This window comes from Pollicipes pollicipes, unplaced genomic scaffold, assembly GCF_011947565.3.
Source record: "Pollicipes pollicipes isolate AB1234 unplaced genomic scaffold, Ppol_2.1 Scaffold_7231;HRSCAF=8579_pilon_pilon_pilon, whole genome shotgun sequence".
NCBI classification, from domain to species: Eukaryota; Metazoa; Arthropoda; class Thecostraca; order Pollicipedomorpha; family Pollicipedidae; genus Pollicipes; species Pollicipes pollicipes.
The window spans coordinates 39,198,913-39,225,559 of NW_023597034.1; the positions used below are offsets into that span (position 1 = coordinate 39,198,913).

The 26,647-nt window shown below is 55.7% G+C and overlaps 1 protein-coding gene and 1 long non-coding RNA gene across 2 annotated transcripts; one reads left to right on the top strand and one right to left on the bottom strand.

Annotated features, from left to right (window-relative positions):
* Positions 1-7,013: 7,013 nt before the first annotated feature.
* Positions 7,014-8,793, top strand: LOC119110267 (uncharacterized). The gene is made up of 2 exons (XR_005095462.1): positions 7,014-7,054; positions 8,024-8,793. It is a non-coding gene; the product is annotated as an uncharacterized LOC119110267 (long non-coding RNA).
* A 1,588-nt stretch (positions 8,794-10,381) lies between these two features.
* On the bottom strand, positions 10,382-24,864 carry LOC119110101 (FERM, ARHGEF and pleckstrin domain-containing protein 1; the record flags this gene model as incomplete). Its single annotated transcript, XM_037233839.1, has 11 exons — positions 10,382-10,456; positions 11,613-11,718; positions 12,088-12,568; positions 13,694-13,809; positions 14,331-14,405; positions 14,693-14,853; positions 15,029-15,184; positions 15,391-15,587; positions 17,034-17,256; positions 19,137-19,241; positions 24,793-24,864. Coding segments are annotated over 11 exons (1,767 nt in total), but the record flags the coding sequence as incomplete, so codon positions are not given.
* Positions 24,865-26,647: the final 1,783 nt, after the last annotated feature.

Below are 26,647 nucleotides of genomic sequence, written 5' to 3' on the forward strand. Positions count from 1 at the left end.
GCGTGTTACTTTTATGTAAGCATGCCTTTGAAAGTCTCGCGAGCGCTTACCGTGACGGTAACGAATTGCTCGCGTGACCGTGGCTCAATGCAGCGGCTCGGGGCCTGCTCTAGCTATGAGGACGATGTATTCACTCCAGGAGAAAGAGAGAGAAATGGCAAGGGTTTGAGGGAGGCTAGCGACGTGAAGTAAAGTGACGCTTTCCGGGAAGTAAGTGTGCAACCGAAGCACGGGAAGAAAGTGTCTGTGTAACAGTGGTGGCCAGTGCGAAAGCACGGTCGCGCAGCACACTCTCATGGGAGACGTCCGCGTAGCGTTGCGTTGGTTAGCATGGGGGACTGAATAAAGGAAAATCAGCGCGTAAAAAATGGTGCCCATTTGGTGCACCATTTTTGGGCAACCAAAAACAGCGCCCAGTGGTGTCCAAAAATGGCAAGAAAATTCGAGCAAACATTTGCGTAACATTAGTAGGACGTGATGCCTCTGGGGTCAACGGATCACCTGGGGGGGGGGGGGGGGGGGGGTGTGAAACTCGTCCTCCTGGGTTTCTGTATTCAGATCGGGGATACACGAGCCGCTCTGCTGAAACAAGATCCTTGGCTCTGCTGGGGAGACCACCCAGAGGAATCATACCCCCTGGCGTCTGGCATTGCACCTTTTGGCAATACCTCTTTATAAAGACAGACATTAAAGGAAGCTTGCCACTTTTTGCACTTTTTACTTATTTGGGCTAGACCGAAAAAACCGACGCGGTTTTGTTGGGCTATGAGTCATTTTTTAATGTCTTCGAGTAGCTTAAAATGTTAAGTTGAAATACTGTTCCGACGTTAGAAATTCCATTTTGTTTCCTGCTCACCACTAACACCTAACATTTTTCTTCGAGTGCGTGTTTTGTGTGATGTTTGTCGTACACTAGTGGGCCAAAATGTGTGCGCTAAATAGCATGAGAGCACGAAACACTGTGTTTACAAAGCAGACTGACTTTATTTACAAAGCAGGTATATAACAGTGACACATGTGGTCTAGTGACATCCTGGTCCAAAATTCTACTAATGTAGTTCTCGCTGAATGGCGTAGGCCCCCCAGCGTGCCCATTACAAGCGTTCATCTTCATGGTGGTCAAATGAAGTTACCAGTTTCAATCCCGGAGGCTCGCGAAGCACGTGGGAAAAGACAGCTCGCAGCTGATTCTGTCGTCATTTTTGCGGACTAGAGCTACCATTGTTGAGCTCTTTTACCCGCGCTTTGCGGACTTTCGGGAGTAAAGGTGTCACGTCTAATTTGTACCCGTTAATGGCTGAGCGATTCTGTCTACGCTACAGGTGTACTTAGGTCTTCACTGTTAGTGATTGTAGGCGGTCTTTTCTCTTAATCACGTCAATTTGCAAACCAATGTGTAACGATATCGACGTGAAACCCCCCCGCGCTGTCGCCGAGCCTGCTATGAATATATCACTGAAATGTCGTCTATGCGGCAAGACCGCTCACTCTGAAAATGAAACCCGGGGCTAAAAAGAAAGAAAAGGTATAGTGTTGTGACGAAGCCTTGACTGTAATTTGATCTCGGAAATAAGTGCGGAATGGATTTGCTTATTATAGCTTGCTGATCCTACAGTGATACTACCCAGCAGTAGCACAGGCAGAGGGGGGGGGGGGGGGGGGGTACAGGGGACACTTGCCTCCCTTTAGGTTCCGAGGGGCCCAAAGGCCATCTCGAAACCTACGGTTAAGAGCCCGAAAGGCTGGCCGTAGGTCGCATCCACGGGACCCGGCCCGCGGGACAGGGAATCTCAATTCCAGCCAGAGGGTCCTGCGCGCTGATCGGGGATTCGCTGAGTCGATAAGGGCCGATATGTTGGTCCAACATCAGTACCACACAGTCGGCTTCATGGCGTTATGGGTCTGAGTGCCCGTTTCCCAGGCAGGAACAAAGCCGGAGCCAGCGATTTGCATTGGTGTGCGCCGCAGCGTCTGTCAGCGCCCCAAAGCGCCTGATAGTATTGATAATCAGGTAATCTTTATCAGGCGCCCCAAAGCGCCTGATAAAGCTCCGTGTTGGCAAGCAGCCCCGAATCGGCCAGAGGCAATGTTTGAGGAGGCCCGGCGAGTCTAGAAGGACCGCCGACTCCGACGATCAGCGAGATCCGAGGGTCTAAGGGCATGACGGACTGGTCGGAGTCTCATTCAGGGGCCCCGCCTACTGGGACGGGCCCTCGGATAGCAGCTAGAGGGCCTTTTGCGCTGATTGGGGACCTCCTGAGTCGATATGGGCTTATATGACTGACAGGCACCAACAGTTCCACACAGTCGGCTCCGTGCCGATATGGGCCTGAGGGCCCAATTCCCATTCAGCTATAAAACCAGGGCCAGTGATTTACACTGATTTGGGACCTTGTATCTGTCAAGGACCAACAGCGCCTAGCAGAGGGTCCTCTGCTTGCAAGGGGCCCTGAGCTGATCAAGGCAAGTGCTCGATGAGGCCCCGAAGAGAGGCCCGCGCGGCCCACCAGAACCGACGATCAAAGGCCCGGTTGGAGGGCATAAGGGCCCGAATGACTGGCTGTAGATCACAACAAATTGCGACCCGTAGGGTCGTGATCTTGAATATTAGTCAGAGGTTCTCTTGCACCGTTTGAGGAACGTCTTAGACAATGCGGGTAAGTCAGCCAGAAATCACGAACACCGAACAGTCGGCTCCATGTCCGTCCGAGACCTATTTCCCAAGCAGGAAGGAGACTGGGGTCCGTGACGTGCAATGTTCGGGGTCCCTGACACAGTAAAAGGCTCTTTGAGGGTAAAGTACCACAGTACCTGACAGGGATCCTGTGGCGGCAAGTGGTCCCGGGTCAGAGCGATGTTTGAGCGCGGGAGGGGGGGGGGGGGCAGGCGAAAAGGGGACGAAAAGGTCTCTCGAGACCAAAGATCAAGGACTCATTTGGAAGGCTGAAGAGTCCGAAGGGCTGGATGTAGGCCACATTAAGGACCCCCGCCCGCAGGGCCATGATGTCAAATGTCAGAGCACTCTTTGTGCCGATTGGGACCCCGAAGAAAGAGCGCTCCCGTATTTCGGCCAGAGATCGCCAATGACGAACATCCGGCTTCGTGTTGTTCTGACCTCTGGGGGCCCGTGAATTATACTGGTCGGGGCCCGTGTATCGTTCAGTGGTCCACAGTGCCTAACGGGCTATTTATTTTGTGCCAACAAGGGGCCTCGAGTCTGTCGGGAGAAGGTTTGCTCAACAGGGACAGGGGCGGCCCCCTAATGACAGGGGGCCTCTTGGGTTGGTCGGAGCCCTCTGACAATGAGAGGAAGCATGATGACATGATGCGTGCTCACATTGAGGCAGTGGAAGGGTCCTGTGCCAGTCGGGGCAGGGCCCCCAGTACCGAACTGTGGGTCCTCCAGCCCGATTCGGTCGTGGGCCCGTGAAGCCGAACTGATGTCTGTGTGCCAATTATTTGACCAACTGCAGCGATCAGGGATGTTGTGGCGGGAATGAGGTTTCCTACGTGGATCCGGGGTCAACTGCGCGGGTCAGAAGGCCTCCCGCGTTAAGGAGTGGACCAATGTGATATGATGTCCTCTAATGTTCTCCAATGCCCCCCAATGGCCTCCGGATCGCCAAGGGATCCCGCTCCGTGTCGCCAGAATGACAGCCGGAAGACGCACAGCGATGGGACAGAATCAGCCTTCAGCCCTTAACCGGAACTTTAATGTGCCCCGTAGTGTTTTACTCAAGGGGGTCCTTTCCCGAAAATAAGGGGTCTCATTAGCGTTGAACAGCTGTGTCGAAATGAGTTCAAAAAACGCATTAGGCCATCCCATATTTGCATGAGAACTTCCATTCTCTTTGCGTAATTTACTATTGAAACAACTTATATCAAAATGTTTGAGCCGCGCACTTGTGATCTCGGGAGCAAGAACAGCGATGGCCTGGGTTGCAGCTGCCGTAAAACCGAACGGCATAAGCCACTGCAAGTAACCCCAGACGGGGAGGGGGGGGGGGGGGCGCCGTGGGTGAAGAACGATCGTCATGAAATAACACTCTGAATGTCCTAGCACGATAAATAGCGGTTCTGCCTTCACTCTTTCAGTTCCACCACGAAATTCCAGCGCCAGTTTGCGGTGTCGTAAAGGCTAATCCGTTAGTATCATCGATCTAAAAATCGGACAGGTAAAATATGCGCTCGAAATATCGTCTAAATGTACGATTTTAAGTCCTAAAACGTTCAAAGGCACTTCTTTCCGAAGTGTCGTCGTTTTCGCCCACCTGTTAGCCACGGCCACGACTTAGTGTTGCCATGGGGCCGACGCTGCGCGGCCTATGGAGACCATAACGCCGGTGGGTCGAGGTTTTTCTTGCTAAGGTGTGCGAGCGCGCATGCTCAAAACTACGTTACTTAAGTCGTGTCACAAATCACTACTGACTGCCTGTTGCTTATTTACAAACAAAAATGGCTTGGCCACGTTCATACAAATTGTTGACCCGTTTTGATATTCAAGATACATTCGCGGAGTCTTAGATATCTGTGTAGAACTCAGATAGAAATTTTGCCTAAGTTTCTGAGTTCTGTCGGTTCAAAAAGGGTCCACTGAACCACTAGAAAATGGAGAGCGGCGGCAATTTATTTCATGCAGTCGTGTAACCGTTTCATTTTTTCAGTGTATTGGACTAAACTTCAAGCAGCATTGATTTCGCGGTAGGTTCTGGCTTCTATTCCAGTTCAAGAGGGAGCCGATGAAAAATGTCAAAGAAGAGCATGCCATCATTGACAAATGGGCCATGTCCGACGATTTGGGGAAAATGTTTCCATCAGGGGGCCCTTTGTTACCCCTTTGCCCCCCCCCCCCTTGCCAAAGCTCTCGCTGCGCGCCCGCTCCCCAGTGATGTTATTACACATAGGCGATCAGTAGGTTTCATCCGGGTGTTCCTTTGCAATGTGCTCAAAAGGGTGGCATGTCCCGTTTAAAAGGAAAACGTGTTATCGATAAAAGAAAAGACTCCTCGAATTATCATGGCAGCGTGCATGAAGTCTCACCGAGGGCAGACATACTTGCTCTGTTTAAATACAGCACAAGTTTTGTTTTGAATGTGCGCTTTCTCCGTAAACTGGCCTGGTGTGATGAGGTCTGGTTTCAACTTGCTTCAGAAAATCCTGGGTCGGTGTTCCTGACATATGATTGTGCCCATATGTGGCAGTCCTTGATTTTAGTTTCTATCCAAACCCTTAGACGGTTGTCGTGGCCGTATGTCGTAATCATACGAGCTACTATTTCTTTTTCAGATAAACGATACTTGTTTTGTCAAGGCTGAGCTTTGCTTTGTAAAATGCAAGATATTTAATGGCACCAAGTGTTCTGTTACGAGAAGATGGTTCCAGCCTAAGCATCATCTGGTGAGAAACTCTGCGTTGATATGGCCTCAAACGTTTGGCATTATATAAATTAAGGAAACGAATAGAAACATCGTTTAAATCCATCGTGCTTTGCAGATCGGCTAGGCTCGTGTCATGAACATGGATTTCCCCGTGCTCAAGAGCAGTGGTATAATCATCATGAGTCGGGTTTCTGTTGCGCTGTCATTGGCACTGTCATATCACCATACCGCAACTGATGTCAGATGCCGCTGCACCAGCCCAGCAAGCTTTCACTGACCTTGATCTCCACCTGCATGGGCGACGACAATGTGGCATGAAGGTCCATCTCGTGATGATTCATCCTGGACCAAATCCTGGCGGGCGGGCGGCCGGTCCGTGGCGGGACGGGGACAGCTCTGTCCGCACTCACCCAGGTCCAGACAGGACGCGTTGGCACCCACTCTCCCACTCCCAGCCCCATCCTCGCAAGACACGACTGCTGCCGGGCTTTGATGTAGGAGTAGTGTGCGACCACTGATGTAGTAAAAGTTACAATGACATTCATTTTAGAGAGCAGCACGCTGCGTGCGCTCGTAGTTGAGCTTATGGTACAAGTTGCCAAAGCTGTGATGGAATAAACGCTGCATTTTAAGAGAACCCGAATACCACCTTTTTTCGCAACTAAACTGAACAGTAGTCGCGCTCAAAGATAAGTTAAGTCGCGAGCCGTGAGCATAGTCGGCGACGGTCTAGCACAATAATATATATATATATATATATATATATATATATATATATATATATATATAGACCGTCGCTGGTTATGTTTACGGCTCTCGCCCTGGGCCTGGCGATCAAATGCCCACCGCCTCGTGTTTCGACGGATGATGCCCGGTCTGATGGCGTCTTCTGACCAGCCGCGGCGCCAGTGACCGCTTCAGAGACTGGCTGTGCCGTGACGGCCGCGCTCCGCCCGTGACTTCCCGCGTCGGACGTATGGACGCTGGCGTCAGCCCCGATCTCACGCCGGCGCGCCGTCTTCAGAGCCCGCCCGCGCCCGTCGTGGCCTCTGCTGAGCCGCGTCCCCCGCGACCCTCGGGCCTCTCACCGGGCGGGCCCTGTGTCCAGCTCGCCGGCCCCGCTGCCGCAGTCGACCCCGCGGGGTCGCTGTTGACGGCGCTCTGCCTGCGCTGCAGGACCTGCGACGTGTGCTGCTGGAGGCGGTGGCGCTATATCGGCTGGTGCGCCAGTACCCGGACCAGCTGGAGGGCTTGCTGAACTCGAGGGACGCCACAGTGCGCCAGAGTGGTGCGCTCAAAGTGGCGTGAGTTGCTGGCGTCCTGGCTGCGTCGTTCGTTTCATCAATTTCACTTGACACATCGCTTGCAGGGTGTTCAGTCATCCAGTCGGCAGTCCTGCGTCAATCCCATGTGAGCGTTCCGGGGTGGTGCTGGGGGCACCCGTGTTGCGCCGCGGCTGGTAACAAGGGATGGCGTGGTTGTCTGTCGTGCTCTGCGAGCGTGACGTCACCGCCTGTTGGCCTGTTGACGTCACCGCCTGTTGGCTTGTTGACGTCACCGACTGAGGACCCTCGGGACGTGCTCCCGCCGCAGGTATGTGTTCAAGCGGTGCGCGGCGCCGGCCGAGTTCGTGCTGGAGCCGGGTGCTGACGTCACGCGGGACCCGGCAGATGGCGGTACGTTCCCGGCGGAGGCGGAGGCGTCCCTGCCCCCCCCCCCCCCCTTCACACCCACCTGTTGGGTGGGGAGGGCGGGTGTCACTGCACACCGCGCCAGCAGAGGCAGTCCACTGGTACGGGGGGCAGAGATCGCGTAGGGTCCTGGTGTACTGAGGCCCCGTGGGTGGAAGTAAGGGGGGGGGGGGGGGGAACAACTCCCAGATCAGAAGCATGCCAGATGTGTAGGTACATTTAGGCGTAGTGGCCTGTCTTGAACCCTGCGGTCACTTTGAAATGCTCCGGCGGGTATCACGCTTTGCTGCGGCTGTCTCGGTCGGGCGTAAAGGTTAGGCAGCGTGCAACGCATCACCTCTGCTGCCGCCACCCATTTGAAATATTTATACCGTACCGTATTTATTCAGTGATCCACAATTAAATTACAAAAACAAATCAGGCATCGAGTAATTAATTATCTCTGAGGATAGCCCTAGCGTTTTTGTATCAGCTTATAAATTTGTGTATGTGCCTCTCTTGTGCCACACAGTTGTCGAAAGTTCGGTGGTATATGCTGCTTTTGGTTTGCACCGCCCGATGTCAGCGTTGTGTTGTGCCAGGTTTGAGTCCATGACAGTATCCCTAGCTGTATGCTATTCCGCCCAGCCCGCCGCTCTGGACGTGGCTTCCTCGGTGGCCACGTCAGCACTGATGCGATACACATTGCTTTCTAACCGGGGCAACCCCATGTTTTAATTTATGTTCAGGGGCCTAGCCACTTTCGTGGGTTGTCTTAAAAAGGCTTTCTTATAAGCCTACACCTGTTCTACTCGTTTTGTACATCGGTGGTATAATGTAATTGTATTTTGTCGTGTTTTGAACGCCGAAAAAGGCGGGAACAGTGTGGACATGGCGACCAACGACACACTGAGCACACGTCGGAAGACGGAATCCCGGCTCTGGCGCGAGATTTAACTGGTGTGTATACCTCAGGTGGTCAGTTCCAACATCTGAAAACCGATGACGTCATCCTGGCGTGCAGCGTGGCGCTGGTTGGATCGAACGTCGAGGAGGCGGGGCTTGGGCAGCTGGCTCGACCAATAGGTGCTGACTCCCAGCCGACCGTCAGCTCCTACTTCAAGCCCGTCGAGAAGGCCTCGTAATCTCCCGCAGCGGTCGGTTCTTGCGGACGTCAGTCAGTGGGCGATGCACCTGAATATTGCACGCTTCTTTTGTTCACCGCCAATTATACCGGACCGTGTGCTAGTTTCATTAGTTAAACAGCTGGCTCCACCTACTGTTCATAATTTGACGTACGTGTTCCAAAGCCTGGCAATTTGCTGGTGAAGTGGAGCTGAACTAGATGTTTTCGAAACCAGACTCCGTGCGAGTATCTGTTACAGACGCGTGGGCTTGCTTAGGTAGCGCGTGACCCTCGAGACCTCCGACCGTGGCGAATATGGTGGACTCGCTGGTCTGGGCGCCAGCACTGATTCTATATTGTAACCGCTCACATTGTTTTCACCATATTGATGCCGTATGTATGACTCTCTGGACCTGCGCTGTCCGCCAGCCCGGCCGGGTGTCTGGGGGCGAGCCGCGCAGTGCGCTATGCCCCCCCCAAGAGACCGCTGCGCACCCAGCTCATAGCACTTGGAGTCGCCACTTGATGAACATCTCATATCTTGTCGAATGTGTGGGATGGGTTGATGGTGCAGTGTTGTTTTAGCCGTTGCTGAAATAAAGATGCGGCTGGATGTGTATGGGAGCATTTAAAAGTCGTGTGGATGCTTCACTATGTCGTACTTTTTGTGCTGCCGGCGAAGTAAAGGTTTCATGTGGCAATGTTCTCAAACAAAACTCGTAGCGTTACACGTGGATCGAACACAGCCAACTGCAAGACGTCATCTTAGGTCTCAAAAAATTCCAGAACGAAATGTTAATTTTACCCATGCTGATGACGACGTGCCGGATGAAATGTTTGGTTGCAGACTTGTTGGCAACACATGAATGTCAGTGTTTGTCATTGATAGATAACCGAGCGTCGACACCTAGATGGACAGCGGCCCCACTGTTTAAGATCAAGATCGGTCTGTGGTCAAGTCACACGTATATTGAGCCTTGCCGTGCACAACACGTCTGGCGAAACAAGCAAGTACCGGCATTTGACATGCTCCGCTGAATATAACGGCGCTCTCCGGCTAAATCAGCTCTACACGTGGGCACGAGGCTCGGCGCGAGTCTGCCCTCCCATCGGCTGCGAACACCGTCTCCACGGCAGGTCATGGTAGGCTTTTTCTGAGAGGTCGCGCCGATCTAAGTGTAAAGCCGCACCCGACTGCTCCCATAAACGGGCCCTTCCCATCGAAATAAGCGCCAGACGTCCATCACGGGTCTCTGTGCAAGTTACATTGGGCGATGATCTCACAAACGAATTCCGCACGGTGGCATCTGTCGGCGTGCTCGTGGCCTGGCGCTCCCTCGTCCTGACCGCTGGACCAGAGACGGGCGGCTGGACTCGTGTACCCCTCACCGCGAGTGATGTTACCGCACCATGCCATCCGCCGTGGTGGAGTGTGTTTCCGTTCGCGCCGTCATGTTTCGAGACGTTTTCGAGACGTGATTGGAGATTGCGAGTGAGAAACCAGAAGGCGAGGTAGCTAGCTGTGTGCGTGGGACGACCCCCGCGGCTGGAGCAATGCTGGAGAAACCGCTCGTGCCCCAAAGCTTAAATGAACAGTGGCTCAGTTAACGACGGGCACCTCAGGAGTTTGTCCCAGCGGGGGTATGGAGAGAACAGCGCAAATATAGTGACCACTGCAGCCATCGTCACCACCGGCTTGGGCCGGTCTTCGTCCCTGAAACATGCGACCTTGGTCAACCCTCCCCCATTGGCAGCACCGACACCCATGTGACCCGATCTGGAGCACCGGTCGGGCCCTCATGCCAGACGGGCGAGCCGGCGCCGGTCCCGGGGTGGTGGGCCGTCCCCCGACTGGTGACGGGGCACCGCAGCGCCGAGAGACGGCTCCACCACACAGACATTATGCGCGAGAGCGGGCTCGCGCGGGCCGCAGGCCGCTCGCGCACGCGACGTTAAACCCGAAGTGAGGATTGCACCGCTACCCGCGGAGCAGACCCGCAGCGGACGCGACGCGACGCAGATTCGCGGGGCAGACCAAACGTGGCGCAGACTCGCGGAGCAGACCCGACGCGACGCGGACCTGCTGAGCAGACCCAACGCGACACAAACCCGCTGAACAGACCCGACAGCAAGCAGACCATCCGTGCGCCTCGCTGCGCAACACAGTGTGGTCCTGGCACACAGGCCTTGTCTAAGTTTAATGTCGATTACTTTGAGGGCGACGTGAACAGTACCCTCGTGCTGTCGCTCGGCCCATATAGGTGCATCATCAGCACGCGCCACTGCGCCACGGCACGGTTCGGCACAACGGCCCGCGGCCTGAACACACTTGAGCAATACGCGGTCGTTGTTGAACGTTCGCACTCATGCGGAGAAGAAGGGTACAAATAGTTCCATCCGCGCAAAATATATGTACCAAAATGCAAAGCACATGCGGAGAAGTGAAGATAAGGATACTTAACGTTGCATGTTCAGCACCAAATTGAGGACTCGCATCCGCCGTATGCGACCCCGCGGCTGCCGCTCTGACGGTGAGACCGACGAGGCTCTGCGGCCTCCACTAATGTGCAAATGCCGTCTGCGAACGAGAACTCCCGTTTATCAACACCGCGCGGGCGGGCGCGTCTGGCGCTCCGCGGCCCGAGCGAGTCACACGTGCGCCCCAGGCGGCGAGGCGGCGGCGCAGGCGCGCGAGACGGACGGCCGGCCGAGCTGCTCGGCGTCGCCGGGCAGCTCCTCGAGCGGCGCGTCCGGCTCCGAGTCGGCGCCGCCCGTCTCGGCGCGCTCCGACTCGGACGAGTCCGAGTCGGCGGCGAGCAGCACGCGTTGCGGCGGCGCCGCCTCGGCCACCGGCAGGCGGCGCTGCAGTCGGCACACGGGCTGCCCGAGCGCGGCCGGCCGCAGCGGGTCGAGCAGCGAGCTGGGCGGCGACGGGAAGTCAGCGTCCTCGCCCGACGGTGTCTCCTGGCCGCCGTCTTCGGTGGAAGACTCGCTGTCTTCCTCGTCTTCCTCCTCCTCCTCGGTCAGCTGGCGTAGGCTGCCGCAGGGCGGCGGCGCCGAGCTGCGTCGGCCGAAGGCGAGCCGTGCCAGCGCCGGTGGCAGCGGCGGTGGTGGGTCTGAAAATTCGGGCGGCGCCTCTAGCTCCTGCGACTCGTCCGGTACTGTGTCGTACTGAAGTGTCGACTCCTCGCCCGTCGTCTGCGACGACTCGGACAGTGTCGACGGCTCCTCGTCGGGCTCGGGCCGCGGCGGCGACGACGCGTCGCTGCCTTCCTCGCCGGTCCGGCTCGGCCGCGACACGCCCAGGTCGTTGGACTGGGTCGGCGCCGGCACCGGCAGCCGTGGCGACGAGGGCCCGCTGGCCGGCGGCGGCGGCACGGGCTCGGGCGGCGGCAGCAGCAGCGGCGGCGGCAACAGCGGGCCGGTGCGCCGCTCGGCCAGCCGCTGCAGCACCACGCGCTCCAGGGTGCCGGGCACAGAGCGCACCTGCAGCCACTCCTCCTGGCCGGTCTCCGCGGCCAGCTGGTACTCGCCGTGTTCCGAGCTGGGCGACTCAGGCGAGAAGCAGCCGCCCGACGCCGGCTGGCCGTCGGCGGCGGCGCGCGGCGACGACGGCGCGTCCGCTAACCGCTCGCTGGAGCGCCACTGCAGCGCGCTGAGCGCGGCGGCTGTCGCCGAACGGCCGGCGGCGCGCGGCAGCGTCTTCACGCCCTCCAGCCGGTACGTGTTGAACGGCTCCGGCGGCAGGATGAGCGGCCCCTGGCAGCCGTCGTCGCCGGGCACCAGCACCGGCCGGCAGCCGCCCGGCGACGCCGACCACGGTCCCGTGCCGTACGGGATCAGGTTGACCTCGCCGCGCGAGCCGACCGCCTCGCCGCGCTCCTCGTCCGGCTCCTCGTCGTCGTCGTCGTCTGCGCCGGGCAGGCCCCAGTCGGCCGGCCGCAGGCCCGGCTCCAGCAGGTCGTACGAGTCGTGCGACACCGTGTCGTCGAGCAGCTGGCGCCGGTCGATCACCGTGTTGATCTCGACCACCGAGCTGAGGCTGGAGGAGTCGCGGCTGAGCTGGCGCCGGCAGGGCAGCCGGCGCCCGGCGCCCGCACGCTCCGACTCCTCTGGCGTCTCCGAGAGGCTGGGGCTGCTGCGCGAGAGCCGAGAAGCGGGCCGCCGCGCCGCCGGCCCGAACGAGTCGGTCGGCGCGCTCGAGAGCTCGCTGTCGGGCGAGAGATGGCCGGGCCGCGCCGCCGGCAGCGACGAGGCGGCTGACGTGGTGGCCTCGCCTCGTGACGTGGTGTCCAGCTCGCCCGTGTCGTGGTCCGTCAGCGACGGCGGCGAGCGCGGCGTCATGGATGATGTCAGCGTTACTGAGCCGAACGACAGCGATACGGGCGTCCGCTCTGCAACGGCACGGGGTGGACGTGAGACACGGGCGTCCGCTCTGCGGCGACACGGGTGAACGTGAGACACGGGAGCCCACTCTGCAGCTGCACGGGGTGCGCGTGAGACACGGGAGTCCGCTCTGCAACGGCACGGGGTGGACGTGAGACACGGGAGCCCGCTGTGCAAAGTTGCGAGGACAGCGAGGCGTGTGAGACGTGTGCAGGGTCCGTCCTGGAACAGGGCAGGGCAGTGAGGCATGCATCAGGAGGAACCATCTTGCAACAGGACAGGGTGATTATACACGACAGGGAAGTCCGCTCTTCGAGAGAAGACAGGATGGTGAGACGTGCAACGGAGAGCTCATTTTGCTAGAGGACTCGGTGGTGAGTGTATCACGCAAATCCACTCTGCAACCGGACAGGATTTGACATGTCTTAGACGCTTCAACAACCGCGTAAGAAGTGTTACTGGTTCTGGTAATTGCAGGTGAAAACCCAAGTGTTCGCACATTCAGATATAACCAAAAATGGCAAATACTACCTCAGTTCGATACCCAGCACTGTGCAATATCTTTCGCTAAGTCAAAACTGTTAATTCAGTATGCCAAATATTTGAACATGGGATATCGGACAGCTTCGGTATTCAGTTCCTCCCATGTTGACATCTACAGCACATCATCACAGACGGCGTCGACGCGACTTCGGTCCCATGCTTTGTCTTGCATTGGGTATAATTGTGTTGGGCGCATGTAGGGGCAGCGGTTGATGCACACTGTCGCAGGGAAGCGGGATCGCAACCCATGGAGTCATCGTCTTTGTGCAGTATCTCATCAGGTGCACGGCTCACGTGCTAGCTCTCCTGAACATGCCACTCGTCAGCAGTACTTAACGTTTGTCGCTATCGCGAAATCGGAGCTCACGCCTCCCAGGCACTAGTGGTACGTAAGATGCTCATGAACTCCACCTCATCCTCGCACCACACCGCGCCTGGCCCTCATCACAGTACGAGAGCTCATCAACGCACTACACCTCACCTGGCCTTCACCACAGTATACAAGCCCCTTACCACAATATACCAGACGCTCACCGCGCTACACTAAACCATTGCCGCTCGGCCTTCGGCACAGTACGTCTGGTTCTCACCGCACTGGTCGTTCTCCATGTCGATAGGGATAAGGGGGTTGGCCGACAGGGAAGTGCCGACATTCCTCAGACTGCTGGACCTCACGCTGCTGGACGTGGTGCGGAACGACTGAGACCTGAAGCACGGGGAGGGCGTCGGCAATCGCCACCCGCCCCGGGAGGCGTAAGAAATCGACCCCCTCCCTGGGAGACGCCGGCAATCGCCCCCCCCCCCCCCCGCCCCGACAGGCGAGATGGCGCTGCTTGCCAAAGGGTCCAAATGCTCATCACGGGGCCGAAATACTCCGTAAAGGGTCAAAATGTCTGGCAAAAGGTGTTAAGCAAACTGTGGCTTGCACTGGAGTCAGGCAGGGTACTTGTTACAAGGAGAGTAATGCCTCGATGAAAATTTGCTGATGCGTTGCTCCGATGCGATCACGCCGATTGTACTCACTCTTGCGTTTAAAAGGCATTTTGCAGCACGAAAACAGTCATTGTACTGTAAACATGCAGCAATGATTCGTAAACGGCCGTGATAAAACCACAGGGACACCTAACTGCCTCGCAAAAAAAAAACATCAGAGCAGGCAGAATATCTGGTATTTCACGGGCTGCCAAAACTCAAAGGCACTGTGTTCTGAAAGGCATCGCACTTTACCTATTAAAAACATGCTGTTTGGAAAAACTTTCCCTCGCGAACTCAGCAACCTGCTTCTGCGTTCGTCCAGTAAACCTGCAAAACGGTGTTCCTGGAGCTGACGCTTGGTAGTCATTACATCGATGATAGTCATAGCTTTTCACGTAGACTGGACAGGTCATATGACTTTTGGGGGCGGACTGAGGCTTACGTTAAGCGTTTACTTTCACATCAAGGTCAAACACCAGTAGCAGCACACACCGCGCGTCATGTTATGCAGCAGCGCGAAGCTTGAGCTTCCACCACCGCAGTCCGCTTGCACAGCTGCATCACCAGTGCCCGTAATGGACCAGTGCACTGAGGTGACGTCCAGAAGTTCTGACCTGAAGGAGCTGCCCTTGGGAATGACGCTGGGTCTGGAGCGGCCGCCCTGGCGGGCCTCCAGACAGCGGAAGAAGCCGTGGTGCTCCACACACTTCTTCCAAAAGTTCTTACAGTGATTGCGGCTCTCGAAGAAGAACTCCACCGTGTCTTTGTAATATCTCTGGAACCCGATAGCTGGGACTAGTCATGCGTCACGCTTAATGGCGAGGCAATCGCATGGGCGTCTGCTGGCTGAGGACGTCAGCCGTGCATGAAGAAGACAAGTTAGAAGACAAGTCAGACATATGCACGTGTCTTATTCGGAGGCAGCTTTGGAAACGTGTAACTGTTCTCACCGCGCCATCCGGATGCAGCTTGACGAGAAATCGACGTCGCTTGAAGGATATCTTCCTGATTTTTCCCCAGGAGAATGTGTTGATTCGGCACAGGTGCTGGAACACTACTATACCCATGTGGGCCACGGTCAGGTTAAGCGGCACTCCCTCGTGATCCTGAAACCATCGGCGGACGTTAACACTGCACGCTGTCGCGGTTGTTAAATAGCAAGACAGAGGGCGCCCGGCTGCATTGTTACCCCTCGTTGGTAGCAGTCCGGCGCCTTTCACGACTCTTCAGCATCAGCTCAGCTCCCACACCAGCCCCCACCCTCGCCCGGCTCCCCCCCCCCCGCCCCTCCAGCAGCCGCCCCGCCCCGGACCTTGGCCGGGTGCATCTTCATGCCGTAGAGCTCGCAGCGGCGCGCCGTCTCCAGCAGGTTGAGCTCCGCCTCGCTGGGCGGCTGGCCAGCGAGGCGCCGGTGCGACTCCACGATGCGCCGCTCCAGCTCGGCGTCCTGGCCGGGCAGCACGCGGTACCAGCCGGGCCGTTCGGCCGGCTCGTAGTCGCCGTGCTCGGCTGCCGGCAGGGACGCACGTGAGTGGCGGGGGCGACGGCGGCCGGACACGGCGCGGTCAGGACTGAGGCGCAGCTGAGGGCAGCGCGCCAGGAGACGAACTGTGGGCCGAAAGCTGCTGCGGTCTTCTCATCAATCTGTCTACCCTCGGGCAGACCTGAAGGAAATCTGTAAAGCATATAGTCGGAAGCGGAGCACTGGGCGGCGACCTGCACAGAAGACATCACCTGTGAGAAGTCATGTTGGGCCTAGTTATATGAAATAAGCATTGCAGATGCCTGATAACGTACGCACGATCCCACATGGGCTCTTTTTGTACGGCTCACGGACAGCTCATTAGGGGCGTTGGACACCGCCCTAGATGTTTGGGTAGCACCTGAATAAAACATTTCTAAATATTACTCTGACGCCATCACGCCAGGATTTTCCCTGGCGTAATTATTGCGCGTGTTGGTCTTGTTTTGCGTATAACTTCTCGTGACGAAGTGATGGTCGTTACGTAACATCAGCTCGTGCCGTCTCGACACACCCGACAGCGCATTAGCACCAAGGGTGGCGCCAAGGCCCCGGCGGCATCCATCTTGCTAGTAAGCGCCAAGTCCGCTCATAGGTGGCGCCAAGTAGCGGAAAACGAATTACGTTGACGTCGTGGTCCTGACGTGTAATTTAAGTCATCCTGCATCAATGACATCAATCTCAAATGAATGCGATCTACTTTGTGCCGGTTTTGAAACTGGGATAGCCATTTTCATTATCATTCCCTGCAAATTTAGCCATCTCCTCTTTAAGACCCCAGATTACCTTGTTTTTGAGCTCGATGCACGTGGATATTACACAGCCTATGGCGCCTCGCCCATGGGGAAGTCCTCCAGACTTGCACGACGTCATAGAAACGTCACGCCAACAGCCAGCCTCATTGGCTCATGGTCAAGAAAATATTGCCACTTATATAACATTGTAACTTAGTTGCCTAAACGTCCAATGCGAAGTGTCATACGCTGGACGCGGCGAAAACGACGCAGTCCCTGCCCAGGTACACATCCAGAACTGTCCTGGGCCAGCAATGATCAGCTGCGTGAATGTCTACCACCCCACCATCCCACCACCTCACCGCTGTCTGCCCCCCTCGCCGCTGGTCGGGACGCTGGCCAGGGGCCGCGTATCGTCGGCGTCCTCCAGCAAAGGAGGCGCCAGCAGGCGCGGAATTTTGGAGCCGGCCAAAGAGGCGGGTAACGAGCGGAGACCACGATGCGCGGTAAAGATGACCCAAGGGCGGACCGGCGCCGCGGCAACGCGCGGCAGGGCACCACCGTCGGAGGATCAGTCGGCGCCAGCGCAGCCCTTGCAGCAGCTGCTGACTCCACCCTCGTGTTCGACCCACCCCTGGGGTCGTGGTCAGCTCTGACTGTGGCTGGGAGCAGCGCAGCGGGGCCGCCCGGGGTGCTCACACTGTATGATGTAGCTGGCCAACACGGCGGTGGTCTTGCTGTTGCACCTGAGCTGGCCCTGCGCCAGGTCTCGCCGGATTTGTAGCGAGAACAGGTAGCGCGTCAGCTCGTCCTCCAGCTTGGCCGGGTCGGGCGTGTAGAACTTGACGCATAGCCAGAGCACCAGGTCGCGCGAGCTGAGGTCCGGCTGCCGGCTCATGGAGCGCTCCATGTCCAGCCAGACCTGTGGCACGGGTCAGGTCACACTGACGGTGCAGGTCAGGCCACTCTGATGGTACATGTCAGGCCACACAGATGGTACAGGTCAGGACACACTGGCGGTACGAGTCAGGACACACGGACAATACAGGTCAGGATACACTGGCGGTGCAGGGCAGGACACACTGGCGGTACAGATCAAGACACACATGGTACAATCCGGACACACAGATGGTACGGGCCAGGTCGCAAACTACGCGGCTTAGACCAGCCACACATCAGGTCACACTGATGATACAGATCAGGTAACACCGCAGCTACAGTTCAAGGACCATATCATACAAAATGACATTAATGGCTTTATTGCTGCACATTTATTACACCAATTTATAATAATAAGCTACTCGAAAATGTACTTTTATCGCAGAGAATATTAGCTAAATAATGTTTCTCGCTTGTTAATAATGTTGCTTGGCATGTTGGTTTTACCAACCGCTCTCAAAAGGAATACATTGAAAAAAGACAAAGTGGCACTATTGATGGCATTTCGATGCATAACGGTGGCCTTACTGGAACCAATGTTTCTTTAATACTCTCCAGGCTCACTTGGATGCAAGTCAGAACAGTGACCGCTCATGGTCCATGCCGGCATGGCATGACATGGCATGGCGTTGCATCATGGACCATGGGTACATCCGGCAGGGATCTGACAGGGACCATGGCAAGAGTTACATGGGGTGGGAGGCACCCATCTGAGTCACAGATCAAAGCAGGTCGCGAGCAGAGGCGGACCACCGTCACAAATCACAGCAGGTCGCGAGGAGAGGCGGACTACCGTCACAAATCACAGCAGGTCGCGAGGACAGGCGGACCACCGTCACAGATCACGGCAGGTCGTAAGTAGAGGCGGACAGGTCCCAGCAGGTCGCGAGGAGAGGCGGACCACCGTCACAGATCACAGCAGGTCACGAGGAGAGGCGGACCACCGTCACAGATCACGGCAGGTCGTAAGGAGAGGCGGACAGATCCCAGCAGGTCGCGAGAAGAGGCGGACCACCGTCACAGATCACGGCAGGTCGTAAGGAGAGGCGGACAGATCACAGCAGGTCGCGAGAAGAGGCGGACCACCGTCTCAGATCACAGCAGGTCGCGAGGAGAGGCGGACCACCGTCACAGACCGCGGCAGAAGTCGCTGCCGCGTTCGGATGCGTCAGGGGGCAGACTCCGCCACGGTCTAAATCACCAGCATTACCTGTTTCCGAGCAAGGATGCAGTTCAAGTTGTAGCGAATTGATCCATGCGTGGACAGATGCGTGTCATTGGCATCTCTGTCACAGTATTTACGCACAAATGATGCCTAATTGGGAGGCATTGAGAGCGAGAGAAAATGGGAGGGAAAAAGAAAGCAAGAGAAAGGGGGATGGCAGCGGATACGGAGGGGAGGCCGACAGGCCAGGGACAGGTGGCGAAGAGGCAGATGGGGTAAATGGAGGTAAGGCGGGGACGGAGTAGAGAAAAAACAGAAATGTTGACAGAGAGAGAGAGGGGGAAGAGAGAGAGAGAGAGAGGGAGAGAGAGAGAGAAAGAGAGAGAGAGAGAGAGAGAGAGAGAGAGAGAGAGAGAGAGAGGAGAGGGAGAGAGAGAGAGAGAGAGAGAGAGAGAGAGAGAGAGAGAGAGAGAGAGAGAGAGAGAGAGAGAGAGAGAGAGAGAGAGAGAGAGAGAGAGAGAGAGAGAGAGAGAGAGAGAGAGAGAGAGAGAGAGAGAGAGAGAGAGAGAGAGAGAGAGAGAGAGAGAGAGAGAGAGAGAGAGAGAAGGACGAAGATGGATGTGTGAGGGGTGGGGTGTGGCATGGGGGACAAGCGGAGAGATAGATATATTTAGAGGGATGCGGTCTCAATGACCAACCTTGACTCCTTCGCTGTCGCAGTACTCCAGTCCAAAGTAGTCGGACTCCAGAAGGCCAAGATGCTTACAGACCATGTCAAACAACACCTTAGCTGGCCATTTCAGCTGAAACAAATTACATAGTCTACGTCACTTCCTTGGTAACCGTGTCCAGGCAGGTTCAAAGGACATGTCATTGCACCAAACCGCACAAAGTATGAGACATGCACGCAGCCTGACTGCAGGACAAGACGTATCTTCAGATAACAAGGCGGACACAGTTGGCAAAGCATTTCACATATGAAAACAGAGATGTGAAAATAAAAAAACTCCGGCGTCGGTCCAGTGCCGGCACCAGCCCAGATACATAAGCCATTAGGCATCGGATCGGAGCCGGCATCGTTTGGCTAGCGTTGGCGCGCTTCCAGCGTCTCGGCCCGACCTGGGCTCGGTGCGGACCAGGGCCGGCCGCGCCAGGTCACCGCTGGCCGTGTCACAGCTACCCTGGCAGGCCACTGGACCCCTCGTGCACGGCGCGCCGGACTGGGCGCGCGCTGCACCGCATCCCGCGCTCAATACAGCTCCGATAAGTAAGATATCAGGAGACGTGCGCAGCATCGGCGCGCGCGCTCCGTACTGCGGTGGTGTCACAGTTCGATGGATGGGACCGCGGACACCCAGCCCTGGCGTGAAGCCTGAACGTCACGGATTACGACGGCCCCGGCATCTCCATAAAAGGGGTGCGTGACGATGTACGTGGCGTTCCCTTCCGTGGAACGGTGCTCGACTGGACTCGGACGCGGTCTGACAGCGAGGCGGCGCGGTCTGCCAGACCACTGCAGCGCCCATCAGCAGACTACTGTGCGTTCCCTTCCGTGGAACGGTGCTCGACTGGACTCGGACGCGGTCTGTCAGCGAGGCGGACCAGTGACGCCAGACCACCTGCAGCACCCATCAGCAGACTACTGTGCGTTCCCTTCCGTGGAACGGTGCTCGACTGGACTCGGACGCGGTCTGTCAGCGAGGCAGACCAGTGACGTCAGACCACTGCAGCGCCCATCAGCAGACTACTGTGCGCCCGAGGCGGGGAGCCGTGCAGCAGCTATCGTCAGAGCCTTCACTGGACCCTCGCGGCAGCAAGGTATCGTTTGCTGGGAGCAACAGCGGCTCTTGTGTATGTATTCAAAGCATGCCACCAGGGAAGTCACTTCCTAAAATCGGTTGGGGGTGGGCTGAGCCGATAAGATTTACCTAAGATGCCCCCAAAACCTGATATCTTCACGTTTTTCAGCTGCCTCGATTTGCATCCCGTTGCCAAGAAAACTCGAGACAAAATTTCGTCGATTCTTTGATTTTTTGTTGATTTTTTCCTAGGGAGGACTCTGCTGGATAGACGTCTTCCGTTGCCAAAGTCATGTGAAGCTGCATTTTTGTAAAAAGCTTGGAATAGGGTGTTTTTAACACAAAATAACATCTCAGCTATTTGAAACTTCGTAAACGACGAAGATCCTCGTCGTTCATCGTTCATCAAAGTTAGCGAGAGGCGCAAAAGAGACGGTTTTGTGCAGGATGGTGTTGCCTGACACAAACCAACGAGAGCCTTGACCAATTCTCAAGCACATTCACAGTAAACCTATATACAGAAATTAAACTTACCTTGCACGACCTGCTCACCAGACAGGTCAATATGTCGTCTGGTGTTATGTTATAGTGATGGTCTATCGCTGTTATACTTAATTTTGAGTGTAAGCTGTTTACCTACGGTTAATTTCTTCGCATGTTATCAGTTTGGTCTGACTTATTTGTAAAGTAACACGGATCCATGTCATTGTTGAAATATTTTGTAATTTAGTTTCTGCCCTAGTATCTTTAGTTGTTGGTCTCCAGTCCCTGGCCTGCGTAGCAGGGCGAGACGCGATCCGGTTCTGGTAGCGGGCGGCTTTAATACAAGTACCCGCAGACCACCAGTGCGTGTCACTCGCCCCGGGCTATAGATCACAGGAGGAACAGAGCAGTTAAGACTGGCAACCGCATGGCTCTCCAGAGTAGCCGTGTTAAAAGTAGCGTGATCCACACTGACACGTGTTGGAAGTTTATATTAGCAAGAATGGCCTGGAATCTGTGTTGTTGGAATGCATGTTGAGACTTTCATGTTGAAAATAGCATTCTTTCAGTATGTTAGGGGAAGGAAGTTAAACGACATTATCATAGAAAATATTGATATATTGTAAAAACTCGACGCTTCAAAACAGTGTTCACTGCTAGGTTCCTTCGCAAAAGTTCATTGACACTGCTCCCAACATTTCCTCTGGAACATACCACACAAAATGTGTTAACTCCCTTTCTCCCCTCCCTTTTCGTGGTGCATTTAGATGGAGGACGCGCCGCCGAACTGCACCCTAAATCGCCTCATACCGTGACTGCACTTTCGTCCGTTCCGAGACCTCGGCTGGTAACCGCGCCTGCCTTCAGACTCACAGACGCGTGGCAGGCTGGGTTCGAATCGCTTCAGGCGCCCGCTGTTTTTTCCCGACTGGGATAGCCTGCGACCGGTGGTAGCGGCCGCGCTAAAGGCCAGGTAACGGCGGAGGACAGCATGGACTGTGCCGAGTATTTCGGTATGTCAAGAGACTGGTCCACAGCTGTACAGTGTTTTGAACTGAGATAGTTATTTTCATGACCATGGCCATATTTGGGCCATGTTCTTGAAAAGAATACGACTCAAAGTCATATTCTTTTCAAGGTTTCAAATCATCTTCTTTCTGAGCTTGATGCTCGTGAGTTGATGCAGCGAACGACACGCCGCCGGAGGGAAAATCGGGGAAGAAAGAAGGAAAGAAATATACGTGGATTCCTTTGCCCTAGTATTCCATTTTTGCTCACGTGCGTTGCGGAGGCTCGGCGTGGCATTGGGGGGGGGGGGGGAGGAGGATTAAATCAGTATTGGGAAAGTACCTCAGCCTGTCCCTGAAAGAATATGTACAGCGGCAACGCTGCATGCCAGTATTTCCTGCCGCCGGCCACAGTGCTGGCACGGTGACCCTAAGTACCGCTTTAATACGGCTGGCACTAATGCGCTACGCACCTACCGTCTCACAGTAGTATTTAAACTTTGCCTATCTGATTCAAGCACATCACAGACGCAAATACAACATCCTTCACACACCCCAGAGCGTTTTTTCGCACTTTTCCAAAGCTAGTGTCTTCAGCGCCCCCTTGATGTCGTGCCAGGTCATGTGTGGGGAGGTGGGAGAGTTGAGAATGGTGAGAAAAATCAGCTCGGATGCCGCAACGCCTGCGTGAAAAAAGTATGTGCGCGGGGGCTTCATGCCAGTTCATGGCGTACCGAAATAGCATGTGATGAAAAGATAGCATGTTGGGCCGTGCTTCGAGCCCAACATGCCCCATCCTGCAGCGTGTACAGGTACCGAGTTCGCATCATTTTCCTTCAACGCGCTTAGTTGCACACAACACAAGGCAGCCAAGATACCGCAGCGATGTTTACATGTGGCACGGTCACACATAAGGAATTAGCGGTGCCCTGGGTGCAGACACGAAGGCGGCGAGTCACACATTCCGCGGAGGCACCTTCGATCTTGGGTTAACTGTTTGAAATAGTTGGATGGCCCGGCGAACATTACCTATGCGTGGTGGAAACTATTCCGGAAGTCTGAATAGCCTCTTGCAGGAAGTCGAGGGTCGAGGTGGCTAACTGCACGACCCGGGCGCTGGCGGAAAGTTGTATCCTTGTCCTGCCTCTCCCTAATTGCAAAGAGAGCTTCAGCAATGCCTTGTGGTAGATAGCCAAGGCGACTGATATAGGGAGAAGATGGAGCAGCACCACCCTCAAGGTGATTTAGACACATGACGTTTTTAAATCGCTTAGGCTTCTTTTCGTTAAAATCTACACAGATGCCTATTTAGACAGATAGCGTTCCCATGCGGTCGGACCGAGAAACCCACCAGCAGACAGCGTTGTGACGCTGAGATTCGGCTGAAACTTAACAGATTCAAAGATTTGCGACAGTGCAGCAGTTGCCGTATTCGTGATGGAGGGCTCATGCCCTGGGACAGCAGGAGAAGCAAAAGTCTGCGGCAGGATCGCAGTTGTCTTCCTTTTTGCACCCGAGCGCTAGCTGGCAAGAATGCGTTTATCCAACCAAGACCGCCACGATTCACACGCTGTGTCTGTGAACTCACTATTTTCATGTGGCTTGAGCATCATTTCCAATGTCATCTAAGGCATCTCCAAAATAGCGTGCCCAATCACACCTCACTTAATTGCGTGACGCAATATTTCCTACAATAATCTTCCATCTTGGTCGTCCACACAGCCTTGCAGAATGTGTTGCCCACATATCAATAGACTCGGGGCGAGGCCATTTGCCAGAGATTAACAAAAATGTCCGAAGAAAATCAGAGCCTAGAGGCTGCTACGATCGCTGAGAAGATTGGGTCCCCACACGTTCAAGGGCCCCCAGGCAGAGACGGCCAGCAGCAAGGTCACAAGTTTTCAAGAGATCCAAGGAGATCAGAGCGAATCGAAGTATCCGTAGAGGGCAGCATGGCTGTGAGAGCAAGCCAGGAGGCCAGGGGCGATGTGGAGAATGCCAGAGCAAGCATTGGCTCAAAATGCTTGTCTCGTCAAAAGTCCGTCCCGGTGGCTCAGTTGGTTAGAGCGCCTGCCTTCCGATGCACCCACCCGAGGCATGGTGGGTGCGAGTCGCTTTAGGGCGCTCGCTATTTGCCCTTGACAGGTATGGCCTGCTGATGCTGTTCAGTTTCTCGTGACAGCGAGGAAGGCAAGGGCGGCTATGGGACACGGATAAGGCAAAGTCGTTTCCTGGGTAAAAATGTGAGATTGTCAGGATAAATCGAAGAATTTTGACGCATCTCCCAGGCAGTATCAATGGCCAGATGGGCAGGTGTCACGCGCAAGATTCTTGGGGTCCTTACGACCAACGCTGCGTCCAAAATGCCTAGAGGCGGGCACGGCTCGGAGCACATGGAAGCTGTGGAAGAGACCCGTAAAAATCCATGTCGATCTGAAAATTCAAGCAGATAACTTTCAAGGCTCAAGGAATCCGTACCCGGGATGATCCCAACGATATGGACATTTCCAAAAGTGGATTTACCTAGCCCACTCCCAACTTCCGATTTGCCCCATTTAGGTCACGTTGTCATCGCGTTCAGACAAAAGCGACGCGACAAAATGTGGCTATTTAGGGAGCTGCGTCAGCGGGCTGTATGGGCCCGAAACGTCCAGCACTGTCAATGGAACCAATGTTTCCACAACAACGTTGTTCATCCAATGCCAGCTGGTATGTTGAAGGTCAACTTAGCTTAGCGTAACTTAGCACAAGAATGGCTCGTAACAACAAGATTTGTGTTCATTTTAAGCTAAAAAAATTTCCACTCATGCTGAAAGGATATAGATATGAAAGGAAATGATATGTCATTGCGATCATCGTCCATTTGTCGCGCTGCCACCATTATATTACCTCCTTTTCCCATGTCTCTCCGACCCAGAAAAGTTTCTGCCGTCTCCGGCAGAAATGCAGACGGATCGCGCTCGCCGAGTGGGCCCCATCTCCACTTACAAACAGACGGAAGCTGTGTAGCTGCGTGAGGAACAAGTACGGACATCTGGACACGGGCCTGGACCCACCGGACATACCTGGATGTTGAAGGGCACCAGCGAGTCGTCCAGCATCTGGACCAGCACGGTGACACCCCTGGAGGCCGGCGCGGGACCGGAGGGGGCCGGGGCTGCCGGCCGGCCCGGCCCCGGCCCTCCGGGGCGGCCGAGGTCGCCGAGCGGGCGGCCGACCGGCACCACCGAGCTGATGTCCATCTGTCGACAGCGACCTGTAGTTTACTGGCAATCTGACCCGACTTCACCATCGGGACGACACGCACCGACTGACAGGCGGGCATCAGGTGACCGCTGCTGAGTGTCAGCGGATACCGCACAGACACTGTTATCAGGAGAGCATTACCGCACACACCGGCTGACATCAGAACATCAGGTGACCGCTGCTGAGTGTCAGCGGATACCGCACAGACACTGTCATCAGGTGAGCATTACCGCACACACCGGCTGACATCAGAACATCAGGTGACCGTTGCTGGGCGCCAAGAGATACCGCACAGGCACTGTCATCAGGAGAGCATTACCACACACACCGGCTGACATCAGAACATCAGGTGACCGCTGCTGGGCGCCATATACCGCACAGACACTGTCATCAGGAGAGCATTACCACACACACCGGCTGACATCAGAACATCAGGTGACCGCTGCTGGGCGCTAGGAGATACCGCACAGACACTGTCACCAGGAGAGCATTACCGCACACTCCTACTAGCAGGCGGACATCAGGTGACCGCTGCTGGGCGCCATATACCGCACAGACACTGTCATCAGGTGAGCATTACCACACACACCGACTGACATCAGAACATCAGGTGACCGCTGCTGGGCGCCAGGAGATACCGCACAGGCACTGTCATCAGGAGAGCATCACCGTACACTCCTACTAGCAGGCGGACATCAGGTGACCGCTGCTGGGCGCCATATACCGCACAGGCACTGTCATCAGGAGAGCATTACCAAACACCGACGGACATCAGAACATCGGGTGACCGCTGCTGGGCGCCAGGAGATACCGCACACGCAGTGTCATCAGGCGAACACCACGTCATAGCGTCGAGTATGCCATCCTTCACTGTCAGATGGACAGGACCCCTGGCTGTCACCTGGACATCACATCCAACTGTCAGCCGGTCGCCATGCTTCATTTCCGGTGAAGCACTCTCGATGATATTGATGTGCGTTGCTGTTTCGATGTGGGAAAAAATTCAAGCGTTCGAATAAATAGATGGCCCTTTGCGTTAGAGCCTACGGCTGACAGTGAAGTCTGTGGCTGATGGTGAAGTCTGCGGCTGACGGTGAAGACTGCGGTTAACGGTGAAGTATGCGGCTGGCAGGGAAGCTTGCCGCTTACAGTGAAGTCTGCGGCTGACGGTGAAGTCTGCGGCTAACGGTGAAGTCTACGGCTGATGATGAAGTCTGTGGCTGACGGTGAAGTCTGTGGCTGACGGTGAAGTATGTGGCTGACGGTGAAGTCTGCGGCTAACGGTGAAGTCTGCGGCTGATGGTGAAATTTGTGGCTGACGGTGAAGTCTGCGGCTAACGGTGAAGTCTGTGGCTGACGGTGAAGTCTGTGGCTGACAGGGAAGTATGCGGCTGACAGGGAAGTCTACCTCTGACAGGGAAGTTTGCCGCTTAAAGTGAAGTCTGCGGCTGACGGTGAAGTCTGCGGCTGACGGGGAAGTCTACGGCTGACGGTGAAGTCTGCGGCTAACGGTGAAGTCCGTGGCTAACGGTGAAGTCTGTGGCTGACGGTGAAGTCTGCGGCTGACGGGGAAGTCTGTGGTTGACGGTGAAGACTGCGGCTAACGGTGAAGTCTGCGGCTGACGGTGAAGTCTGTGGCTGGCAGGGAAGTCTGCCTCTGACAGGGAAGTCTGC